Below are 26825 nucleotides of genomic sequence, written 5' to 3'. Positions count from 1 at the left end.
CTCTGTAATGACTTTGATTTGTACTCCAGCTTTTGTTTGCTACGAGCAGAGATAACTTCATCAGTTACTGTATGCTGTGGATGACGATTACACCCCTAAATGTCACCATTATTATTTTACACTAGCTGAAGAATTAAGGATCGGACATTGACTCTACAATGTAGTTACACAGTAATGACCAACGTCATCATAAGCACTATGTACTTGTGTGTTGGAGCGTCCATGTTGCTCTCAAGCGGAAACCTCCGATCTCAAAATATGAAGCCCATGCGAAAGTGTTACAAACTGCAATACATCTAGAATCCACTTGAGGCTGGCTGCAGAAACACCAGAAAGCACATACACACCCATTCAAAGAAGACGATCTTTACAGCATTAATAAACATGTTTACTGCCTGGTTCAAAAAAAGGCTTGGGTCTATGTAGCTAATTTCTCTATCGGCACACACTGTACAGGGGTGAATTTTTTTCTAATGGGACGGCTCAGAAGATATTAAGATTACGAGTTTTTGCCAAAATAAGGACATGACTGACTTGATTGACAGGCAGGAACACATAGCTGTCGGCTAAGAGGCTCAAACCCCGCCTCCTTACCTCACACTCTTTTGGATGAGTTCAGCATTTCCAATATGGCTCCGACCGACTTTTGGCTTCAAAACAGTGCTTCAGAAACAGATGGGTGACGTCATGGATACTACGTCCATTATTTATACAGTCTATGGTCGCTCTGCAACAGTCAAATGCTAGTTGGCAGTTCCTATGCTCCTATGCATATCCCTACTTTCACTTTGTGCACAGGAAACTGCAGTATTATCCATGCGTATCATGTTGGGGCTGGAGCTGATAAATGTTGAGCAGCAGTTGATCAGACTACAATTATTGCAAAGAAGAGAAGAGAAGCTGGAGATGCGATGTACAGTGATACTCGAAAAGGCAGGAAATTATGATGCTGCCCAGCAGACCAATCACAGGGCTTGTAATATGCATTGTTTTGAGACTTAGTTACAGACCTCCTGTTTATGTTACAGTGAAGATTGAATGCATAAGTTTAAATGAGGCTTTAGTCATTAATTGGGAGTTAATGACATTTAATGGCTGTATATCTTCCATGTGTATTGGCATAAAACCAACAGCAAAAACTTAAAGCAGCTCAGCTTTGTTTGATGGCATGTCAGGTGGTTTCAAAAAGAGTTTGGCAGACTGAGGTGTGCCTGCGTTGACATTATCAAATCCATGCATGTAGAATTGCTGTAATTTTGAGTGGTCTCTTATATTTCCTAGAGCTGTATATACATTCTATCTTGTAATAAAATCACATTTTGAGTTCCATGCTGGTAATTTTCTGCCGTGCTCCTCGTGAAATTAGCCCATTCATCTCCTCCCTGCAGCCTCACAGTGACCTCCAGCAGCACAGGTTATGAGTTAATGAGATTAGGCTCCATATTAAATGGAGGTTACTGTTACCGAGCTCTACACAAACCGTGCATTGTGCCACAGGGACACAACAGCATTAAAGCGGCAATATAAAACCCGATCAGACAAGCCTATCACTGGGATCTGTGTGTTGCAGTGTGTAATAGAGTGTGTGTACTTCTTGAAGTCCAGTTGTTCTGGTGGGGACAAGGGGGTCTGTTTTGTGAGTGTCCGTATGGTAAGCAGTGACCGTGAGAATTTGGGGCCCTATGTTGAAGGTGGTAATACAGCTGAACAGCTGAGGGGTTAAAAAACCCACACATGTACACACACACACACATGTACCCACACACACATGTACCCACACACACATGCACCACACATGCACCACACATAGTGTCAGGTATCACTGCACTATGTCCAGCCAGATGGGGTATCACAAATTCTTTTGCCGCCCTTTGGCTCCACAAAAGTCCAATAAAACCAAACTGCTCTTTTATTTAAACCTCTTGTGGGGTTCAACCAAAAACAGAGTTTCATCTATAACAAGGTAACAGCCTGGAGTTAAGGTTCTTTAACATCTTTCAGAAGCAGAGCTGGGGACAGCCAGAGATGTAGTAATTACTCTGCTGGATAGTGTATGACATTTATAAAGCTCGGCTCTCTCCTGATCCTTATTGTAACCAAGTACACTCCAGTACGCCAGCAGTGAAAGAAGAGGTCCATAGTGCTCCTAATTCATAGAGAGCTGCAGTCAGAAGAATTAATAACAGCCAGCTGTGTGGATGAATAATACCCACACTGACAGCATGAGTCAGACAGAGATACAAGCACAGCTGCTTTGGGTTAAAAACATGTCTTTTTGTCTCAGTTTGAAGGAGCAGCACGCCTGAAGTGTTGTATTGAGCTTCAGGCGTGCTGCTTCAGTATTTTTTAACCATAGTGAGATTGACACAATGCAGACCCTGTCCAAACCAGTACATGTTGCACTGCTACTTCTTTAGACAATAGAGGAAGATTAGAAAGGAAAATCACAGAGGAAGATAGGCAATATTGTATTTACTCAGCGCTAATATCTGAATTTCAATGATTCTCTAATGTTGACTGATACTTAATGCCAGGGCTTTTGAATAGGTATTTATTCTTTCACCTATTTCCCCAACTAGACAAATTCCCCGTAAGATGCAATAGGAAATGTCAGGAGAGGAGATGCTCACTTTTAAGAAACAACAATGTTACAATTTCATTTAGCAGATGCTTTTAGAATCTAGACAACTTGTTTTAGAATATTGTATTGCTCCACTGTTCATCAGTTAGACACTGTAGACACTGACTTTAACACCCTTGTATATATCACCTTCATTCCCAGCACTTTTGTACAGAGCTAACTCTAACTTTTCTGCGGTTCTCCAGACCGTATTATTCTTATTTTATTCCTTCATCCTATTAATATTTTGACATTTTTTCATACTGTGTATAAGAGCATTCTGTAATAAGCTAATTCCCCCCTGTATAGAGCTAGAAGCTCATCTTTGTATCTACATGGGGAGCATGCTCTATTAGCCGAGCTAAATCATCACCCTCATTCATATTTTTTGGTCCTTTTTGTCACATGAACATGCAAGATTTCCAAACAGAGGAAGTTTAACTGTGCATCCTGTTTGCCAATCATGGACTAAAGTGTCAGCCAACCACAGCCTGATTTGGATAACAATCCATGCATGCTTTTACCTTCAAAGTATTTCAGTAATTAGTTGCCAGATAACACTCAAAGATCTCTTTGGCATTTACTTTGTTGTTGTTAAGCCAGGAAACCTTTGGTTCTTCCTCAGTGAGACATTCAGTTTACCTGCTTTCTACTCCAGCTGCCTGATTACAAACTGATCCAACCTGGTTTGGGTTAAATCCAGGTGATAAAGGATGAAGAATAGTGTTTCCTCCACATGCTACCCTGGAGCTGTGATATGTTTGATGAGCTGTGAGTCACAGAGATCCTGCAGGGGACTGACCTGGAATCTTTGCCTCAGGCTTAGGACATGTCTTATCAAACAGCCATGAATAAAAGACCCACATTTAAACACACACACACACACACACACACACACACACACACACACACACACACACACACACACACACACACACACACACACACACACACACACACACACACACACACACACACACACACACACACACACACAGGGATTTAGATCTGGGCATGCACTGATCCATGTCTCTGACAAACGAGGTAAAAACACAAGTACCAAAGAGGAGAAATTAAACCATTATGTAAACACTAAAGAGTGTGTGGTGTGAGGACGTTTGGGACACACACAAAGGAGGGAGGAAGCACAGGGGACTGAAGGAGGCCAGCCAACTGGACGGAGGAGGACGAGGATGCATGCGTGTCTGTGTGTGTTTAATGTTACAACCCAAATGTTCTCTCTCCAAGTGTGCATGCAGGCAGAGAGTTTATCCACTGAGCATGTATGACTGCACGTGTCCACCTCAGCTGTGGGAGAACTCTGTGTGTGTGTGTGTGTGTGTGTGTGTGTGTGTGTGTGTGTGTGTGTGTGTGTGTGTGTGTGTGTGTGTGTGTGTGTGTGTGTTCACTAATCTGCCTGCCTAGTTAGAGCAGTGAGATGCACTACTTCCATCTGTTCAGGAGAAAAAATACTGTGTGTATACAGTGTGTGTATATGGTGCGTATATGTGTGCGTATGCATGTGATTAGTAATCCTGTAGCATTTCAGTGGAGCAGAGCTACAAACTAATACATCAGCTTGTGGTGGGAAAAAAGGCTGAAAGATTTTCTGGTATAACAGCATTGATCACTCTTTAACGAGGAGAGCGGAGGCTTAAGTCTTCGGCTGTTTTAATCTGGAGGAGAGGAAGAAGAGAGGACAGGAAGAAGACGGTAACATATAAAGACAACCGGCTTTTAAAAACTATTTTGCAGAAAGATTTTCTGTGCTAGCTTTGTAGAGTCTGGAGCTCAAACACAGAGAAGAACATGCACTTTGTATTTGAGTAATAATTCAGTCTATATCATCTGCTGACAGTTTTGATGTGTAACTTTAAAGTGTACGTCTATAAACAAGTGTTAAAGCAGTGGATGATGTGCTTTCATTAATAATCTAGTCAACATGTTTTCCATCAGCATTCAGTCTGAATCAGCAGAGTTTCCATGACAACAGTTCACAGCGTCATGACAACGGAAGAGTCCCCCGATGGCGTGTGGAACACCCTGACTTCCTGTCGGCTTCCTGCTCCAATGCTCTTTATTGCCATGGATACCAAACCATCCCCTCTCCTCTCTATCTTTCAGTGCAGGGTCACGCCCCCAATTCCTCACTTGTCTGGCAGAGGTCACACACTCACGCACACACACTCACACACAAATAATAAAACAATGACACATATGTTTCCACACATTCCCAAAAATACACCTCAATGCAAGTATAAGCCTGCATGTATGTTTATAAAGCATGTCTGTGCATGTTTATTTGGAAGTTAATATAAGTGTGTGTGCATCCGGGTGTGAGGCTATTCGAAACGCCCACCCAGAGGTTTCTATAGAAATGTGTGTGTGACTAAAGTGTGGGTTGGCTGGTGGGTGCGGGGGCTTAATCAACTTTCAACCTACCAATTGGTCACAGCAGCTGCCCCCTGATGAACTTTCTCACTGGGAGAAAAAAAAAAGTTGTGCTGAGATCCAGCTCACTTTCAGTCCGCTCGTCTCTGAACTCCACGCTTGACAAATCAATAGACAAGCCTCCATTAGCTTTCATCAAACCAATTGGTTTTGGTTCCCAACTTAACTTCATCGCCGCTTAAAATGACAAACCTATCTGAAAGCTCGTCAGATAACAGGCCTGTGACAAAATGTCAACTTTTTCTACAAAAAAGAATAGTTACTGTATAGCTGGAATGCCGTCTTTGTTTCGGTCTTTGAACTCAGAGACTCACTGAGCGATAAAAGCAGAATCTGTCAGCATCCTCTGGTTCAAACTTTGCCTCTACCTCTGATGATATTTTTCACAATTTAATAAAAGGTGAAAAAGAAACTCTTTAATCTCCTGGTAACTGTTTTCTCCCTTGATGTAACAAAACCTTTTACCACCAAATTAAATCACAAATTGGAGGAGGAAAGGGCATCCAAGCTTATTATCATGTCAAGCTGACTGAAATCATGAATCATAGATAAAAACAAGTCTGTCTACATCTAGAGAAAGAAGCACTTGTGTGGAGGAACTATCAAGTTTGGACGGTTCATGCTTCAGGGGAGTTGGGGTATTTTAGTCTTTAAAACTTAACAGATCTTGTATCCTTGCCTGACAGCTCATTCTCCTAAAAAGGAGGTTCTTTGTGCAGTTAAAAAAGAGTCTTCAGTGCCTCAGTTATTGAGTTCATTCCTTGTTTATGTTGTGTACATTTATCAGCATGAGTATATGGCATCCCTCCTTGACTGCACAACAGCAGAGTACACATAGGTGCTTCTTGCTTCAGCAATGATCTGTCTGACCTCTGATGTGTTAAAGCTGTTACACCAAGGACTTTGAATGTTTGAGACAAAAGAGACACAGGTAAACCACGGCAACACCATGCCACAAAGAGCACCACTGTAAAGAAATCCCAAGGTTAATGCAGTTCCTCAGGAATAATTTCTCTCATGGATCAAGCTCGGCATCACAGCAGGGAAACAGACACAAGATAACACCAGATATCAAATCCAGCCTCACAAAAAATGATGTTATCTCAAATTGGATCTTTTTCTTTGTGTATTTTTTTATATTCCATGAAATCTTTGGACTTATTCATTGCCCCAAACCGCCATCACAAAAAGAAACTGTTTCTCTGCTTTTTATCTGGCTTACCATACTCTGGATGGTTGGAGCAGTTGCCCTATATCTTATATGGGTGCTGATGGGTTTTGCATTGGAGTTGTTTTTTGTGTCAAAAGCCTTCAAAAGACCTCCACATTGGCAAAGGATAATGACAGTTATACAGGAATTACAAAATACAGGAAACAGGAATATACAAGGAATACAGGAATAGCCTCACTGTTAAAAGGTGTAAGTATGTTTGGTGGAATGAGGATGACCTAAATCAGATTGTGACTAGAGATGGGCAATGATTTTCTAATATTGGAAAATTTGTTAACTTTGTAAAAATCAAAGAGTTACTTTAAAGGTGACGTATCATGCAAAAAATCCATTCTGCCCCTGTTCTGATTTCTCCACCTTTCTGTAAATGTGTGTGAAACGAGCCGTTTCAGACTTCCGTGTTTTTGTTACATAACAACAATATCCGGTCTGTCACGGAGTCAGAGCTCGGAGCTTGTTCAGCCCATAGATTGTATAAAATAATACTGAATCCCCCCTCCGTTTTTCATTACCTGCACAAATGTGTGCTAACAAGGAGCTTAGGAGGGAGGCATGCTAGTTGTAGGCTGTCTTAATAAACACAAAGGTCGGTTTTACTCCCCACGTCTGCAGATTTGAAGATCTAGCGGATGATTTTTTTTTATCATGGATAAGTGCTAGCGCTAGTTAGCATAGCTACATAGCTACATGTTGTAGCTGCAGCTGTGTACCAAGACACACGTCAACATACTGACAAATAAAACAACAAGAAACACAGAATCTGTGACCAATCCTTCAGAAAAGGTCCTGCTGCCTTTCTGGTAGAGGTCGGTTTTACTCCCCACGTCTGCAGATTTGAAGATCTAGTGGATGATTTTTATTTATCATGGATAAGTGCTAGCGCTAGTTAGCATAGCCACATAGCTACATGTTCGTAGCTGTGTACCAAGGCACACGTCGACATACTGATAAATAAAACAACAAGTAACACTAAATCTGTGACCAATGGTTCAGAAAGGTCCTGCTACAGGCGCCTCTCTGTCAGGATCAGATTCAGAGGGTTGAAGTAACGTGATCTCTGAGCAGCCGTGTATATTCAGCCAACATGTAAACATTAGATCAACGTGCTGGACAGCCGAGGCACATCCACTTCCTGAGGGGGCGTGGTCAGAGAGAAAACAGAGTGTTCTGAGGAGGACTGAAGAAGAGGACTTTTCAGGCATGCCAAAATCTGATTTCAAAGTGTTTTTTTGAGCATAAACTTTAAAGACATGTTTTGGGGACCTCTTAGACCAATATATATTGATGAAAAAAGCGTGATATGTCACCTTTAAATATTTTCTCATTTTAAAAGTACAATTGATAACTGCATTAGCAAACAGAAGAAGAAGAATGCTAACTTCATTAAATAGCAAAAGAAGAAGAAAACATGAGCGACAGTCGCAGTAATTTTCTCTGTTTTTGAATGTCACACTACTACACACGTGTTTCCAGAGACTGAGCATGACTGTTAAATGTAAACACACACGCCACGCTGCGTCACAGAAACACTGACGTAAAGGTCGGGATAGACACTGTCAGTGCCCACTTCTGGCAGCATCTCGCCATGCTGTTGGTTAACGCATCTGCCACACAAACAGGACGCTAATGGGACAGGTGTGTGTGTGTGGGGGGGGGGGTAGTATTTTGAGAATAGTATTTTGGATTTTGGATTTAACAAGTTACCATTCCAGTCATGGTCAAAAGTTCTGTTAGCTATTCTCTGGCTTAATATAACAATTCTCCAAAAAGCTGGGATGCAAATAATTGAAACCAGACAACACATCAAATGTTGATGCTGCAAAAAATATGATTGACTTATGAGAAATATGTGCTTAACTGTTTTCCACTTCACCTAAGTTTATCTCTTGCCAAGAGAGGTCACCAGTGTTTCTGAAACATGTTTAATAGGGTTTCCTCTTTGCATGGTTCAGCTTTGAACCTGCATGTGTGGATGCAGTAATGAATTGTGTTCACAGAAAAATATTTTTGGGCATGATTTTGAGCCAATGCAGTGATTTCCACCACAGAGTCGTGTCTGTTTTCAATGCAGTGCAGCCTTTGGATCACAACCGTCTGCTATTGGTTTTTGGTCTTGTCCACTCTGTACAGGGATAAGCATTCCTTAGCGGATGAAATCAAATTCTTTGCAATTTTTACGTTGATACTCTTTCTATCTACATTTTAATCAGCATCTCAACCTTTTCGGAATTGGGGTTGTACAGGGTGATGAGTTCTTTTAAAGACTCAGCATGTGAGTGTTTTCTTATATATTCAGGTTTGCAAGTGTCTCATATGCCCTGCAGCTCGCCAGCCCAGCAGAAGCCAGGTTCTTTCCCTCTCCAGTAGCCTCAGTCCTTGGTGCCAGCCTTACACAAAAACAACAGAAGCTTTTGTATGTGGGCACAGACAGAGACAGACTGCCATTGTCAGCAGATGTAACTTCAGACAGACCTCCTCGACTGGAGAGACCGCAGAGAGAACATTGGCATTTTGTGGTTTCAGTGACTTAGTTTCATTCTTCCTCTCCTTTTCACCTTTTGTCCTTTGGGATTTTACCATCCTACTTTTCTAGCTCCCTTTAATACCTCCTGCAGCTTATTCGAGCTACTTTGTCAAGTCCCAAATGTTAAATCTAAACCTCAGTATAGATATATGGTCTTTGCTTGTTCTGGCTCAAATGCAGTAGATTCTGCTCTCTTACTAGGAGTCACTTCCAAAAACATGGGCATGAGGCTTAGTGAAATTAGCATATTGATGATTTATTCAGCTGAAATGAACTTTTCCCAATGTAACAATAGCCTTTCCATTTGTTGCCAATAAAGAAAATTGTGTGAAGCCCATCTATACTATGTTAATTTATATGCAATTAACGCCTACTTAAAAAACCTCTATTCTTTATTTAACGCTCTATTGAACTTTATTTGAATATTCAAGTTGCTTTTCTTGTTGCAAGAGGAGAAAATCCCCCAAAAAGTTATTACAAACAAATGACTTTTAAATTACCTGCAGTGTCCAATCATTCTGCAAAAATACACCTGTAGAAGTGGATGAACAATGGGATGGTCAGAAGGACCCCAGCAAGCCAAGCTGTCTTGAGCAAAAGACATGACACCAAATGATCTCAGAAGTAGAGCTGTAACATACAGTTACATACAGTTACTAGCAAAGATAGGACTTGACTTTGCACAAAAAGGCTGCATTACTAGACTCAAACAATTGTTCATAACATTTTGTGTCCAGTACAACCTGAGCCTTTAGCTGTAGTGCTTTATAGCCTTGAAGAGTGGCACTAAAATTCCTCAGCATGCCTCTTTGCAAAAGGCAGCAGCTGTGAGAATGATCACAGCAGTTATAATGGATTCCAAATCATAGCAAAATGCACTACACGGGTCTTTATAAATCAGAATCTGCATCAGAATAAGGTCACTGGTTGAGTAGTGGACTGTGCTGGAAAGAGGCCGGTACATTGTTTGGAATAACCTGCAAGGAAAAATAACGAAGTCACACCTGCTGTGCACCAGCTTAATGTTCCATGCTTACAAAGAGACATAGAGGCTACGCTACATTAGCTGTACTATGAGAGAGGGTCCAAGCAGTAAAGTTTCTTGTCCATCGAAGAGAACGAGTAAAGTAAGCAGAGTGGGGGCGTTTTGGGGACACCAAGAATGACCAAGGAGTTATTCAAGACAAAGGGTCACCCATCTGCAGAACCTGCCGCAAAAAAGTTGCCGTTTCTGAGTCCACACAGCACACCTGATGCAGCATTTGAGTACTACAAGCCCAAGAAAGCGGCATGTGACTTAAGGAAACATTGAGTTGGTAGGGAATCAAGAATAGACATGTCAGTGAAAATCAATGTTACGGGGCAAGTTGGGCTTTGGAGCAAAGTAAACATGCAACAGCAGCAAAGCTGCATGAAGTAGCCTTGTGACAACCAAGATGGCAACATCCGTCCAGTCCACTCTGCAGCCACTTAAAATAACTGGAAACAAGAACAAACAGCTACACTGCCAACAGGATTTGGTAAAAGTATACTACACCGACTAGCTCACACAGGTTGTTGCTCTTATTGTTTGTAGGTCTGTCCAATCGCTTTCAGGGGCACAAAATTAAATTAATTGATTGGATCCAGACCCATTGACCGAGGTGAATTGGTTTGGCGACACCATGCAAGTCAATGGAAGAGAAAACAGTGCTCTGACAGGCTTCAGAGACATACTGATATGGCTTCCTTCTGTCTTTGTGTTGTAAATGCTAGGCATTGCAAGTTAAATCACCGGCATGGTTTAAAATACTGAGAAACCCAAGTAGACCTCCAGCACCGTGCAATAGGATTTAATTTAATTGCAATTCAGTTCTTAACAATTAATAATATACTTTATGACAGATGCTCTCAATTTCATTCTAGCATTTGTTAGAACTTCAAAGAAGTAAACAGGATTTTCTCAGATTTTATACATTACTGATTTTGTGAAATCAATGAATACATAATAATCATGATAATTACTTAACTGTCATTACTTAGACTATAATCGTACTATCAAAACGTAAAATGTTCTATCCCTACTCCGTAGTTTAATATTTTACAACTCCTGGGTTAACATTTGGTCTGCACTGTTAGGTTTGGCCGGTGTAGAACAAGACAGTAATCCACAACAGTATTCCACTTCTACCTTTGAGACCTTGTGCTTTTACAAATCAGTGCAGACAAGAGCAACCTCTGTAACTACTAAAAAAACTTTTGAGTGACATAAGTGTTTCACTGAGCTGAGTTCCCTGTCCAGGCTGCTCAGCATCAAAGGCATTCAGAGGTCCTCATGGCACAGACCGGCTTTAAAATAACCGTGACCATGCACTGCCACAGTGAGAGCAGACTGCAGCTAAGTGGATTAAAGAATAAGAGCTCTTATGAATAAAATGCTTTTGATGGGGAGGCCAGACGAAAACCAGTAAGTGGAGGGGACAAAACATAACAGGAGGAAGACAAAATATACCAGAGGAAAGCAGGATATCAATTATTCAATGTAACATCTGTGGTTTTAGCAATGCCAACACTATCAGTGCAACCCACTTCTCACCAAAATGAGATTTGTGACCGCTCTCAAGGAAGGACACAAACTTAAATCAATACAATTCTAAGGATTCAACAATTGTAGGAAGAGTTTTTATATTTTCTTCTTGTTGTATGATTAAACTTTTCAGTAAAATATCACAATTTTCTAAACTTTTGAGCCAAAAAAGGCAAAATCTGATCTTTTTTTCCCCTTCACTAAAACCAGACAGTTAAGCAGGCTTTGGAAAATCTCTCTAACAAGATTTATTTCCCTCAGTGAAGATTTTTATTTGGCTGGTTTACAGAGCTTGACTCCATCAGGGCGTGTGTATGTGCGTGTGCATGTTTGTAAGTTAGTGCACATATAATCTCATCTTAAGCATGGAGTTAAAGCTAGAAAGATGGGGACGCACAAAAAAACTCCCATACCATCTACATTCACGAACAAAAGATTAGAAATGATAGGAAATTAGACAATCTGTGGTGTTCATTTAATAAGTGTCCTTTTGGGGCAGCTTCATGCTGATGTCAATGCACATATGTAGTTGGTGATGATATCAATGTGTTTTCTGTAGCACATAATGTACCATGATGCAATGACAGTGGTGTTTGTTGGCAACAGGAACAGGCGGAAGGAATAGTTTCTTGTTCTGCTATTTTTAGTACATTGCTCTGGTGGGACTGCTTACAATGGTTCCATTCAGATTAAATGCTTGATGCATATACATGTGTCTCGATCAGATCACTTTATATGCTGGAATCTAATGACAAGGTTGAAGAAAGACTGCACATGTAACCACAGCTTTTGAGCCGTCACTTTGGACATCCTAAATTACTACACTGGGTTTCCATTGGAGCTGGATGAGTTGATGTTGATGCTTAAGCTTACCTTGTCAGTCTCTATGAGGGCGGGGAAAAAGCATACATTACATGTGTAGCAAACAGAAGCAATACTGTTTCGATTAAGGGGATCCTAGCCAGTACATCAAATCTGCATCACTCCTGATAATGACTTTACTAAATGGAAGGCACATCGACCACATGAGGCTGATGTGATCCTCGTTATAGATATTTTCATGGAAAGGAATAAAATGTTTATATTCATAGATATTATGAACCAATTTGCAAATATTGTGTCCTTAAATTCTCACAGAGTTATGACAGGATTATATTTAATAACTTGCAGTTGTTACTGGCCATCAGCCACCTGTAGGTCACTGAAATAGGGTGAACCATTAGCCAGTCCCTCCAGGATTTCGCAGGATTTTTTTGTGATTGTTGCGGCCCAAAAAGCCTGAATTTGCGACAGCTTTTTGGAAAAATTGCGGTGAAAGTTGCGATTGTTTTTTTTTTTCTTTTTTCCCCCCAATAACATCTCAGGGTTAAGTAAATATGCTAAATTACAGTTGTTTTTAGAAAACATTCTTGATGTGGCCACTGTCTGTATTTTGATTCTCTTGATTCATTGAAAAATGCCATGAAAGGACTATATTGCACATTTACGACGGTCCCTGAAAGCACCTCGCAGCGACTGATGCACAGTCAGTTCACGGCACTCTGAAATTAAAACTTACTGAATGTGTCTGATGTTTCACCAAACTGGATGAAATCAAGCTGTAGATGCAGAGCTTTTTTACGGTAACCACGGCAACAACGTTCATAAAGCACACCTGCTGCAGGTAGAGACCAAGCTAACACTGAGCCCCTCAATCTATAAATAACAACGTTATCATCGTCACTTGTCCTGCCTGCTGTCCCCTCTCTTCACCCGTTCTCTCTGCGTGTTTTGTTGCTGAACAGTGCCGATCAAGGGAGGACTTATGTTTATGTTCCAAGGAAGTCAAATTGATGACAAAACCGATGACGTACAGGGGCTGAGATTAAGGTAATTGGTCAAATTTGCGGGAAAGTTGCGGTGATTGTAAAAAATTGCAAGGCTGCGAAAAAATCGCGCTGATTGGTTGAATTTGCATTGATAGTTGCGATCGCGAAATCGCAACTTCCTGGAGGGACTAATTAGCAGTATTGACTCACCCATATGAGTGTGCATTTGCATCCTCTGTGTTATGCACGATACAGATAAAGCAAGGACCAATTGTTAAAACAGGTTGTTTAAATAAAGTTTCTTTGAATATGTCATTGTGGAGCTGTCACAAAGTCATGACTACACTCTGGCTAGCCCTGCATCCTGTTGTATTATTGTGTTTTATTCCAATCAGAGTTACCATGACTGAAGTCTGCATTGTGATGGCTTGATACATTTACAGTTGACATCCATTGGGCCAAACATATGGATGCAAATTAATATCCATTAAGCCTCGGTGAGATACTTTAAAGCTGCATTATGGAGAAAGGGGAACCTTCAGTGATTTGCTCCAGTCAGTGAAAAGACTGACTGACTGACGGGGACCCACTCCAATATAAATATATAAGGCTTATTCTAAGTCAACAAAAACAAAAAGGTTTTCATATTCAGGTGATTTCACACTAGTTTAAACATAATTGGGCACGGACTTGGCCTAATGGTTAAGTTGCGCGCCCATGTAGAGTTCGGCCCAGGTTCCAATCCAGCCTGCAGCTCCTTACCCGCATGTCATTCCCCTACTATGTCCCAGTTTCCTACACTATCCCTTTCCTCTCCCTCTGTCAATAAAAGGTCTAAAAGCACCAAAAAAAAAACATATTTATATATAATAATATCTGATTCCATTTCTACCAAGTATGTTCTGCTAAATGCCGCTGAATACTACACACTGCACCTTTAAAATCAAAGGCTTTTTGTCCTGTCCTTATAAATACAAGAGTAAGTTCAACAATATTGAAGTATATTCAAGAGGAATCACAGGAAGAACCATTTATTGCTGCTACTCTTCTGCCGGCTGTTTACTTAGTATCTGACTCTGTCATCACAGTTCTCTTCATACTAGAATTGTATTTACACACCGAGAATGCTATATGTCAGAACGTGTGCCAGTATGTAGTGGGGTATCACTATCACACCTTCAGACTTCATATTGTGCTGCCGGATGAATCCCCTCTGGTTCAATTGCTCCGAGTGGACAGATGGTATCTCACAAGGAGAACGAATGAAGGCTGGACTCACATCAACTAAAACACATTAACGATGACACAGTGTGTGATGGTATGTGTCACAGATTATCAGGTGGCAATATACAGGGAATGTTTACTGTTAGATATCTGAATGGTGATTTTTATATAAATGTATAACTGAAAGGTTTTTTTAAAGTTTTTTTTGGGGGGGGGGGCATTTTTGCCTTTACTGGCTATGAAAGCTGGAGAGAGACAGGAAATGTGGGTGTGAGTAGAGAGTGGGGGAAAACATACAGCAAATGGTAGAGGTTGGGAGTCGAACCTGCTACCGCTGCAACAAAGACTGTAGCCTCTGTACATGGGGCGCATGCCCAGACCGCTAGGCCAATGGCACCCCAACTGAATGTTTTTTTAATGGTTTTAGTTTTTAGTAAAAACTTCTTCCTCACATAAAAGCTAGGGTTGGTAGTCACGGAAAACTAGCATGAATTTGAATGTAGCATTTCCTCAGGACTCTGTCTAATCCCTCCCCCCCTCCCCTCGGAGCTCCTCCAAAATGACACCCCAGCTCACATGCACAAGTGCCGCTGATTCACGACCATATGATGGTGACTGATTCAAAACCAGTCCTCAGCACATCGTTTGTGTTTTACACTACGTCAACTCATGTCTCACTCAGCAGTAAGAAAACACCAAAACATTCTCATAGTGAAAGTTAAAATCACAAACAAACATGGCTGCTGTTAGTAATAACAACTGTCATGCTAGCATTATCCAGTTGTACCAGTGACACGATATCAGGAGAAAATCTATGATACATCTAATACATCTACATTTTCTGTAGGACTTACTAAACATCATTAATTTTTTAGCTTGTCAGAGCCCCCGTGGTGAGCGCTTTTTAGACTCTGATCCGGACTACAGTCCTGAGCAAAGCACCTCATCGGGTCAGAGGGGACAGACCCAAGGTCGAGCGAGAGGGGCAGTAAATATAGTCAGGGGAAGCAGAGGCAGGGGCAGGGGACGGGGAGTGCATGCCGGGGAAATGTACGCTTTGCAGGAGGCGGGCAGAACGGCAGGACAGGATTTGATTGGTTTCATCATTTGGCTCCTGATGGCAGGGATTGGTTGGTGTTTTCCCAGGTTTACTCCGGCTGTAGATAGCAGCTTTTTTTTCACTCTTTTAAGAACACATTATGTATTGATTACCATCAGAACATAAAAATCATTTTAACCAGTATAACAAAAAGTCTATCTAAATCTGACAACCAACCCCAGTTTGAAGCGATGGGTGAACGCATTAGATGTCTGAGTATTGCTTACTTAGTTTACATGTACAGTATGTATACACAGTCATACAGGTTTGTTTTTCCACGCTCTCTTTCACACTCAGTCAAGTAATCACTCAATAAATATGTCTAAACTCCAATATAGATCATATTGATCTGTTGAGAGATCAATGGCAAGCAGGATGTTGTTGTGTTATTCCATCTAACATGTGAAATTGCACCACCAATCTATATTAGTTTGTTTTCTTTTTTTGAAGTGAGGTTGTATGAGGTACTTGTCAATAGGAAATGTATTACCCCTTTGACAGGCTGCAGAACCAGCATTGAAGTTAGGTCATCAACTGCTACAGACTGGGTCAACTCTACAACGTAACCCCACAACAATACAAACAAAACACTAACTTTCCACCCTGCTAAACAAAGACTTCATTCAAACACACTGTGACATGTTCACAGTAAAGTCAGCAGAGGGGGGGCACTCCTTATAACAGGAGTTATATTTAATAACTTGCAGTTGTTACTGGCCATCAGCCACCTGTAGGTCACTGAAATAGGGTGAACCATTAGCCAGTCCCTCCAGGATTTGGCGGGATTTTTTTGTGATTGTTGCTGCCCAAATAGCCTGAATTTGCGACAGCTTTTTTTAAAAATTGCGGTGAAAGTTGCGATTTTATTTTGCTTTTTCCCCCCAATAACATCTCAGGGACAAGTAAATACGCTAAATTACAGATGTTTTTAGAACAAATTCTTGATGTGGCCACTGTATTTTGATTCTCTTGATTCACAGAAAAATGCCATGAAAGGTCTGTATTGCACATTTACGATGGTCCCTAAATGCACCTTGCAGCGACAGAGGCACAGACAGTCAGTTCACAGCACTCTGAAATGAATCTGCGTCTTTGATGACTAGGAATTGATCAAAACTTACTAAAGGTGTCTGATGTATCACCAAACTGGATTAAATCAAGCTGTAGATGCAGAGCTTTTTTACGGTAACCACGGCAACAACGTCAAACATCAAATAGTAAACAGACGTCCCCCGATTGTGTCTTTGTCACTAACGCACACCGGGGGTAAAAATCATCAATGAATATGAGACAGATGCATGGAGGAGGGAGAGCTGGTTCATAAAGCACACCTGCTGCAGGTAGGTGACCAAGCAAACACTGAGCCCCTCAGATAATAACTCTAGTATCTATAAATAACGTCGTCATCGTCACTTGTCCTGCCTGCTGTCCCCTCTTTTCACCCGTTCTCTGTGCGTGTTTTGCTGTTGAAAAGTGCCGATCAAGTGAGGACTTACGTTTATGTTACAAGGAAGTGAAATTGATGATGAAACCGATGACGTACAGGGGCTGAGATTAATGTAATTGGTCAAATTTGCGGGAAAGTTGCGGTGATTGTATAAAATTACAAGGCCGCGAAAAGATCGCGCTGATTGGTTGAATTTGCGTTGATAGTTGCGATCGCGAAATCGCAACTTCCTGGAGGGACTGACTTCATATTTCTGCATCATGATACGGTTTCATATTAATTCCTACCAGAATGAGTCCAGTAAAATGTGTTGTCCTTTATTTGTGTCAGCAATTGGAAAGTAACATAACGCTACTTCCATATTGCAATGAATGTGGGTCATAAAATCAGCGGTGTCAAGGGAGGAATGCATGCCAAGTTGATCCTCCCTGAAAGTGCATTTAGTCCTAATCTAAAAACCCTCAACATGCTCATACTTTCCAGGAACATGCCCATAAGGTTTGGAAGACCTATCCATCACCACTGACCACAGTAAACGTGTACAAATTGCAAGGGATTCTGGGTAGAAGAAGTCAGAAGCAATTCTTCATGTTTCAAGAGAGAGGAGCAATGAGAGAAGAAGGGAAGAGCACAGATACATCCATCACGCTGAGCTGAGTCACATTAGTTTTAAATCTCTAACCAGCAGGATCACAGGATGCTGAAACTTCTAGTAATACAGGTCTCGTAATGTAAAAACACTGGATGCATCCTCTTCCTGCTGAACTGAACATATGGAATCACGGGCTGAAGGTGTGATTACCACTGAGAGGTCAGATGTATGGATGCAACCATGTTGAAAAGCATATGGCACAGTGAAGGATGACAGCTAGAAGGTTGTGTTTACTGGCAGATCTGCTTGGACAAACAAGGCCGGAATGAGAGCACCCGCAACATCACAGCCACTTGTATGTGTGTGTGTTTGTATGGAAGAGTGTGAGTGAGAGGCTGAGCAAGAAAATGTGTTTGTGCGTGATTTTGAGTGCTGTCCAGGCATATTGTGGAACAGATGGCTGGAGGATGCTCTATTTCCCTAAAGGATACATTATTTCTATGTGTCTAAACCACATCTTTAACACAAACATTTTACAGGAAATGAACCAGGTTTGTCATGGTTGCAGACAGAACATGTTAACTAGCAGCCAAAGCAGAGCTCCAATTCGTTATCATCTGCTAAAACTGACTTGAGAACAGCCAACATACAATCTACCAGAGATGATATCTGCCAGTTGTACCCAAACTGGGACCCAGAGATCACTGGATTTGAAGGTTTCCAGTAAATTAAGAGCAGTGTTTCCTCTGGTGACAGCAGCTGAAGGAAAAAAGTTAAAGGCCTCTGGCAGTTAAGGGAAATGTTATCTTAATTGGGTGAAAAGTAGCTATAGCAGCGCTGTAATTGGAAAATAAATGAAGAGGTTTGAGGAATGGCAGATCTCACTTGAGCAAACTGTCACCATGCATCTATTCCTGCACCAAGTTCAGTTAATAAACACATCTAATGTAATCACACTGAATCTCATCATGTTTTAACTCAGCACAGGAAAACATGTGTAACCTCTGATCTCACTGTTTGACTGTAATGTCACATACCTACTACACTTTCCAACAAAATAAGGAGAAAAAACAGGTATCTGTTAGAATTTGCAGCAGCTAAATATATTTTCCTAATGTTGCAGATTTGGTAAGACCATCAATGGAATCTTTTTCTCCCATGAATCAAATTGTCAAACAAAACTTTACACAAGATAGGTGACTGTTGAAAAGACTCTTCAGAGGGGGGTCCAGAGCCAAATTTGAAGCTTTAATTTTAATTTCCATTTGAGTATAAGGGCTCTGACTTCTGACTGCACCATAATGACCCTGGCTGGAGTTTATATCCAGATATCTTTACATCTGAGGCTAGATCATCCTCACTACTGGAGAGTTATTGATAAACCTGATTACTGCTGCTTTCTAATACACTTACATTTGTTGTTTAAACAATTTGGACCAACATATACATTTTGTAGCTGTAAAATCGAATTGTCAGTGTCCTCTAGTGGACAAAGCATGCAACTGCATCTCTGTTTAAAAACTACTTGGTATGTCTAGACTGCAAGTCTTGATATCCTCTGGGCAACACCTCCATCAATCTACCTGTTCTAAGTTTACCCTATCAATATATAACCAATATGCTAAAGTGATGATGGCATACCCATATGTTGGATCTTTAATAAGCATGAAGTGAAGCCAAAAATGGAAAAAGATTGAAAATTATGATATATATTTAAGCCATCCAAACAAAAATCTGACAGCAAGAATATACAAGGTCCATTTTTTTATCCCAACTTTTGACCTATTTTGTTCACTATAAGCAATAACTTTATTTTAAATTAAATGATGTGATGAAACATTATAACTGTATACATGTTGCTGTGGTGATAATACCTTTTAGACTTAAAGCAGGTGCTGTGCAACCAGTTATGGTGAAACTTAAGGAGAACATTAACATGGAGTTTACTTTTCACTCTTTGGAAATTAGACCACAAACATCAGTGTTTTGTTTGTCCTTACTTTGCACCTGTTACTGAAAGCCTATTCCCAAATTATCAGCCCCAATGGACAGTCTTCAGGCTTCTAGGTTGGATACTCTGAATCAAATCTGAACATTTTCAAACACCATTTCTGACACTGGGTTCATAGAATACAAATAACACAACGATAATCCAGCTTTTATGTAGCATAAATCACAATTACACTGACTCGCCTAACGTGACACTAACATAGACATCTGGGCTCCTTTCGAATAAGTTCCAGAGAGCCCAGGGGAGCAGTTTCAAGCCCCTTCGCCAAATCCAGTATTCCCGAAAGACAACAGGGCACACAGAGCAGCGTCACGCAACACAAATTCATTCATACTTCAACATGTGTTTGGGAAATCGGATCAACATGTTCAAAGCATGACAGGAAATCCCTCCATGTACTGCAGACGGTTCACTTGAAACTGGACAGGGGATTTAGGCAGCAGACTATTGGAGGAAGACATCTCCATGTCGTGAATGCATGTTTAAAAGATGTAATCTACATGTAATTATGTTCTTTCTGTGCCATCATTTGAAGAATTGAAACGCTGACATAAGTGTGCAGGGTTGTTAAATTCCCGAGGGTATAAACACACGCACAGCGTCCACAGCATCACATGTCAGCCACCACACTATTCAATCTGTACATGTCTTCTCCTCAGTTTCTTACCTATGTGGCTGAACAGGAGCAGCTGGGAGATGAAAATATCGGTCCTGGGAACTGCCGTCTCCATGGTCTCGGCGTGAGAATGAAACGTAGAGCGGCAAAATGTGGATTTGAGGTAACGGACTGCAGGTCGGGTGCGTAAAGATGCGCTACCAGGTCATCATTCCTCCTCTGCTGCCTCTGTGTGCGGCAGCAGCGCTGAATGCTCGGCTCGGTTTGGCTCGGCTCGGTTAGGTTCGGCTGGATTTTGGCTCGCTGGCTGGTTGGTTGGTTGATAACCGACGCGCGCTGGCGTTTATCGCAATAGGAGACAGGGGCTGAGAGCGCGCGCCGCCCACTGCCCTTAATGGAAATGTGTGTATGACTCCTTTAATGTTCTGATGATATTACCGCTGGGACACGGTGTGTGTCTGCAACATGCAGCTGCGATTTACAGGCTTTTAACCCCTCTAACTCAGTAAGGGATTCAAATCATATTCAAATCATATCATCACAGCATACAGCCTGATATGAAATCAGAGTTTGTGGCGCACTTTAAGTGTATTCCGGCTCTTTTCAGTAATCCTATTATCTCCTACAGTGCCACTGAAAAGATAATGGGCTTATGATAAAGAAGCAGACGTTCTTTCAACAGTTTTTAAAACAAAAAATGGAAATGCCTTAACGAAATGGTGCATGGTTGCGTTTTTACATTGCAGAGTGCTGCAATCCTTTTCTACATAGAAGACATATTTAACTCCAACTATACAAAAATCTGACTCCTATGGTGATTTATTTTTTGAGTAGTTTCTTCCTAAAGTTATATTATAGCATATAGCAGATTGAAATTTGCATCAAACAAAGCACTGTTATATGCTCCAAAGTGAGTTCTAATCATGAAATTAAAGGAAGAATGGGACAGCTTTAATCATGATCATAAGGACACGTGTCCATAATAAGAAATGAGGATTACAAAATGATATTAGCATGGACTGTAAACATGAAGCAAAGTCAGGTTATTCCAAATGTCTAATCTTATTATGTAAGAATATTCTCTCTCTTGAACTATCACTGTGACTGTAACTGAAGGTTTCTTATGAAACCTCGCAAAGCCTAAAAGAGAACCAAGAAACTTCATAAGTTTCTAAGAAGCTGGATTAAGAAGGCGAAAGTTCTTCATCCTGTCGCAGGCTCACAAAACGAAACAAGAATGTGCATCCATCCAAACTAAGCAGGGACTGTCCTGCAGTGGAATCACAGTTTGTGTGTTTGTGTGAATGTGTGTGTGAGTGTGTGAGTGTGTGCGCATTTGAAATGGTGGTGTGATTTGGCAGTGGCTGGACTACAAGATTCCCATGAAGTTCACAATGGCCCAAGTACTGAGTGTGTGTGTGTGTGTGTATGTGTGTGTGTGTGTGTGTGTGTGTCTTGTGAAAAAGAAAAAGTGTAGCTCCACAAGCAACAGGACTCAATGGTGCAATAACACACAGTTGTGGGAACCCTTACATGTTTTTGAGAGTAAGAGTGTGTGTGTGTGTGTGTGTGTGTGTGTGTGTGTGTGTGTGTGTGTGTGTGTGTGTGTGTGTGTGTGTGTGTGTGTGTGTGTGTGTGTGTGTGTGAGACAGGCACAATAACATGCTGCTCTCATTACGCTCTGTGCATTAATTAGCATAAATTAAGAGAGATAATCCTCTTTAATTCAGGCGGGAGCCTGTCTCACTTGTTGGACCAACATTTTTTCAGATGCTTGTTACAATATCCTCTCTGCCCCTATGCTTCCGGTGAACAAGCCTGTTAGGGGTGTGTGTGTGTGTGTGTGTGTGTGTGTGTGTGTGTGTGTGTGTGTGTGTGTGTGTGTGTGTGTGTGTGTGTGTGTGTGTGCGCGTCTATATACAGTATATACGTGCATGTGTTTGTGGGAGAAAGGGTCTGTGTGATTACTGACAAAAATAGAGCGAATAGAGCAAAAACGTCCTCGTTAAGTCTTACATAACTAACACGCACATCGACACAAGCACATTCTCTTTCTCTCACACACACACACACACACACACACACACCACACACACACACACACAGCTTTTAAGCTGAAGCTGAGAGACACAATGCGAGTTTAAAGAGAGAGAAACCAATGCAACATCATCTGAACAAAGCCTGCATGTTGACACACACAGAGTTACTGTCTGCTCTGACAGGTGTACAGACACGAGCTGTGTGGTGAACGATCACAGCAGTCTGTCGCCTGCTGCAAAATATCCTGAGCTCTTTCAGATCCTGTGGCTGTTGGAAAGCTGGTTCAGTTTGAACCGCACACGGGCTGCAATGGATTATGGATTGTGTTTGCTCTCTCTTTCCTCTCTGTGACTGAGCATCAGGACTCGGATTGGGGGAGTGTCAACAGCTCCACAAGAGTTCATTCCCATCATCCATTTTTAAGTCTTTGGCCCCAAAATAGCCCCCACAAAAGACACACAAGAATACATAATAATAAAACAGCATTACATAAAGTGGTATTCAAGTGTTTCATAACCTGGACCCTATTCATACATAATTTTAATCATTTGTATATTACAGTGTGAGGTGTGAAGGTGTATGATGTGAACATTTGGAGGATCTTTCCAGCAGACTGCAACAGCTGACTGCTGTGAGATGTGCAGAACAATCATCTCTACAGGAACACGTGTCCTGTTTAAACTCTCAGATTGCTACTAACACTGTCCACAAAACTAAGACACAGACCCCTTTGCTAAGATGAGATCATTTTCTTAAAGAGAAACTGACATGGACATTGCTCTCCTGAAAGGCAGACCTTGCTGACAGAATAAATGACAAAGTACAGGAGTTGTTGTTCCATGGTCGCCTCTAACAATAGTTTTTTCGAGTCATCGTACAAACCAACCAACCTGTCATGGTAGCAGTAGACCAACAACTCCCATACACCGTAAAAATGAAAACTTAAAATTGCTGGCCTGAAAATATTTTTTTGGTTAAGTAATCAAAAAGTGTTCCATTTTGTTACAAACTACATGACAATAGTTCTCTCAACTTCCTGTATTAAGTTTGTTGTGTAAAGTTGGTCTCATTTCATAAGTTAGGTTGGCAACAATTGAAATGATGGGTTTTAAGGCTCGGCTAAATTATTTGAGTATGCTTCAGGCAAAGAACTGGGTCTCCAACTCAAATCTACAGGGGTCTTCTTCACTTTCAATTCCCCACATGTGGCTCCATCTCTCCTGTCCTGTGTGGATTTTATCGCCCTAAAGGTGAGTATTTGTTTGAGGTATTGTGTTGAAACTCTAGCTTTACAGTTGGTCAGTTGATGGTGAGTTGATTACCGGTTAATGTAACTTTAATTTGTTTAGTTAGTTTAATAAGGTGAGGTCATTACCAATAGTTAGCCACCTTGAACATTAGCTAGCTACCTTGCAGGTGTGAAAACGGTGCAGTAACATGCAGTAACAAAGGAACATTTTCTGAACAAATAATAAGAAGTTGGGACAACTTTCACTTCTTAGTATGTAAAACTCAAAACTTTAAGTTACTGTACATATTAATGATAAGTTATCCAAAAAATAAACTAATCAGTTGGCTCAAATGTAAGATTTCTAGTTAGCCTCAAAACTCAAAAATCTAGTGCATTCTTTGTGATTGGCTCTGGAAAAGATAACATATACACTTAAGGACAAACAAGAGTTATTTGACAGTGTCTGGGGCCTTTTTATTATTTTTCTTCAAGATAAAGATTTGTCACACATATTGAACTAGGCTGGGAAAGAGTTGGCAATGTCTGTAATATAATTTTGTTTTTTGTTTGTTTTTATTTTATATATGTGTATATATGTGCATGTGTATGTATAAAAAAAAAAATACAATGATCCGTCTCTGTATCGTGAAAAGTCATCAGTTAATGGAAGAAAAAATAACACAAATTTAACTTAAATGTTCCTCTCTTCATCAGTGCATGCACCTCTTGTTTAATTATGTGTGCCTGCACCCCTGTTGCCATGACAGTGGATGCTGTTTGCTAGTTGACAGTGATATTGACTTGCAGCTGTGGTATCAGGAGGTCAGCCTCCTGGACACCACTGGGATGACAAACACTGGTCGATGTGTGTGTGTGTTTGTGCATTCATGTGTGTGTACCTTTGTGTAAAAGAGAGAAGAAGACACCAGTGGCGGTCGATACCTACAATAGAGCAACATAGCTTTGTATCTGTGGCTTGTTAGCCCTCAACGTGTTTGCTGCAGATGAGTATGTGTGACACCGATGTTTGCAAACTACTTTTGGAATCAATACAAAGTGTGCCTCTGTCATTAGGTGTATGTTTGAATATTAGGAGAAGTTTGTAGCCAAGGGGAGACATTTTTGGATGTTGGTGTCTGTGTTCTGGTTTACCTTTGAGACAGTTTTGAAGTTCCTTTTGAGAATCTGCTCCAGTTGAGAATCAATGCACCCTCAGTCTTGTTGGCTGACTTTCTTTCATCTCTACAAAAGGAAAGAGAAATAAGTCATCAGAGTCATGTTTCTAGTTCTTTTGAAGAAATGTTCTGGTTGTCCTCTATCACCAGAGACTACAAGCTTCTGCCTACAGTGAGATATACACTACCAGTCAAAAGTGTGGAAACACCTTCTTATTCAAGGGTTTGTATTTATTTTAATTATTGTAAACACTGTAGATTAATACCAAAGACATCAAAACTATGGAAGAACATATATGGAATTATTGAATGAACAAAAAAGTGTTAAACAAAGCAGAATATGTTTTATATTTTAGATTCTGTAAAGTAGCCCCCTTTTTCCTTCATGACAGCTTTGCACACTCTTGGTATTCTCTCAGTCTGCTTCATGAAGTGGTCTCCTGGAATGGTTTCTAATTAACATGAGCCTTGTCAATTCATTTGTAGAATGACTTGCCTTCTTAATGTGTTTGAGACCATCAGTTGTGTTGTTCAGAGGTAGGGTTACTACACAATGGATAGCCCTATTTGATTACAGTTGTAATCCAGATTATGGCAAAACCGGATTATTTCATAGTTTTGATGTCTTCAGTATTAATCTACAATGTGGAAAATAATTAAAATAAATAAAAACCACTGAATGAGAAGGTGTGTCCAAACTTTGACTGGTAGTGTACTTGTCTGCATCTTTGTGTTCCTGAAACTGAAAGTGAGCAAGAGTGTGTGTCTTCAGGTGTCTTGTGGCATTTTACAGACCGTTAAATGTGATCCAGCATTTATTTTCTTGACACAGAAAAGGTTCTTGAATAAGACCCTCATGCTCTTGCGCATTCACTACCTGTCACAATGTCTGTTTCTTGAAAGTCTCCTAGGATAAACTCAATTTCTGATTCACCTAGTACTACGGTCTTGTGCTTCTGTTTCATTTAGGTATTCGCTCTACTTACCCGTGGGGCGATGTATGATGGTCCCAAATGTGCTGCACCACCTGGACACCAAAGCCTGCAGTGACAAGAACAATAAAGTAAGGTTAATGGAGCTGAGGAAAACTGTGATCTGTGTTTCATAAATCAAATTAACCTGAACAAGCAGTTCATCTTAACTGTGATCAGTACGTAGAAGCCCTCTGTGCATTTAAAGACATGTATTCCCAGCTTTATACCTTACTGCATGAGTCAACTACTGTCAGGCTTTTTTGACATATGGCTGAGCTAGCACTGACTGACAGGTGACAGGAGAGTCATGACCACAGCAGCTTCTCTTTTGTCAAATTGACAGCAGGCTTTCAGGCTGCGTCTGTGCTGTTTGAGTGAAAGTAAACAATCCATTCCTTGAAGAGGTCTACTCATCCTTTTATAATGTTTATGTTACCTTTGAAGAGGTACGTATGCATTTGCAGCACAGGTAATCATACCGATGATCATTCAAACTAAAAAAAGAGAACTTTCTGTCCATTAGTAACAAAGTTGCAAATAATAAGATGACACCTCAGAAAATACTACAGAGTGAAAAAGGGGAGTGGTTTTAAAGATGGCATCACATGAGGCGCTGGTGGCCTGGCGGTCTAAGCGCCTCACATAAAGATACGATGCAATGTGATGCATTACGACGCGATACGATACAATACAATGCGATATGATACAATGTGATGCAATGCAATGCAATACGATACGATATGATGCAATACCATGCGATACGATGCGATACAATGTGATACAATGCGATATGGTACGATCAAGGGAGAGGTTCCGGTGGCTGGTGGTGAAGCTTTCAGCAGTGTGTCTGCCCCCTGGTGGCTGGCTGCAGTATAGGTAAAAATATCCATCTCCCCGATTCATTTGAATGGGGGAACAGTCAAACTTTAAAAAATAAATACACGTGGTAGGAATGTTTCTCACATCCGTATGCTGTGGTGATATGTAGTTAGTATTTGACTGTTTTTTGTTCAAGGCCTCTTTTTTCTGAAAAGTTTCTTTTTGGTTAGTTATTAGAGTTTAAAAAACAGAGTTTTACTTCCGGGTTTCTTTTGATTGACAGCCGCCGTAGAGGGAAACTTCAAAGGACACACAGCGTCTTGTGACGCTACGCTGTAGGGTGGAGCTTATTACAGTGGCTCCACAGGCTCTGGCTGCACAATGGCAGCGCCCAGGA

The 26825-nt window shown here is 40.9% G+C and overlaps 1 protein-coding gene across 3 annotated transcripts in view; it reads right to left on the bottom strand.

Moving 5' to 3' along the window:
* ptprz1b (protein tyrosine phosphatase receptor type Z1b) overlaps positions 1-26825 on the bottom strand; it is a 120969-nt gene that overhangs the window by 89145 nt on the left and 4999 nt on the right. Inside the window, exons 3-4 of one of the 3 annotated variants that reach the window (XM_034673182.1) lie at positions 25622-25676; positions 24613-24702 (exon numbers count right to left, since the gene is read on the bottom strand). Coding sequence is in view for 2 of the 3 variants with exons in the window: in XM_034673179.1 (XP_034529070.1) it covers positions 20241-20304 (64 nt within the window). In the remaining variant the exon portion in view is untranslated. Of the gene's footprint in view, positions 1-20240; positions 20598-24612; positions 24703-25621; positions 25677-26825 lie in introns of those variants that run through there. The other 2 variants (XM_034673179.1, XM_034673180.1) reach the window with 2 other exon arrangements.

Source organism: Notolabrus celidotus, chromosome 21 (genome assembly GCF_009762535.1).
Source record: "Notolabrus celidotus isolate fNotCel1 chromosome 21, fNotCel1.pri, whole genome shotgun sequence".
NCBI classification, from domain to species: Eukaryota; Metazoa; Chordata; class Actinopteri; order Labriformes; family Labridae; genus Notolabrus; species Notolabrus celidotus.
This window is presented reverse-complemented; position numbering and strand designations above follow the sequence as displayed.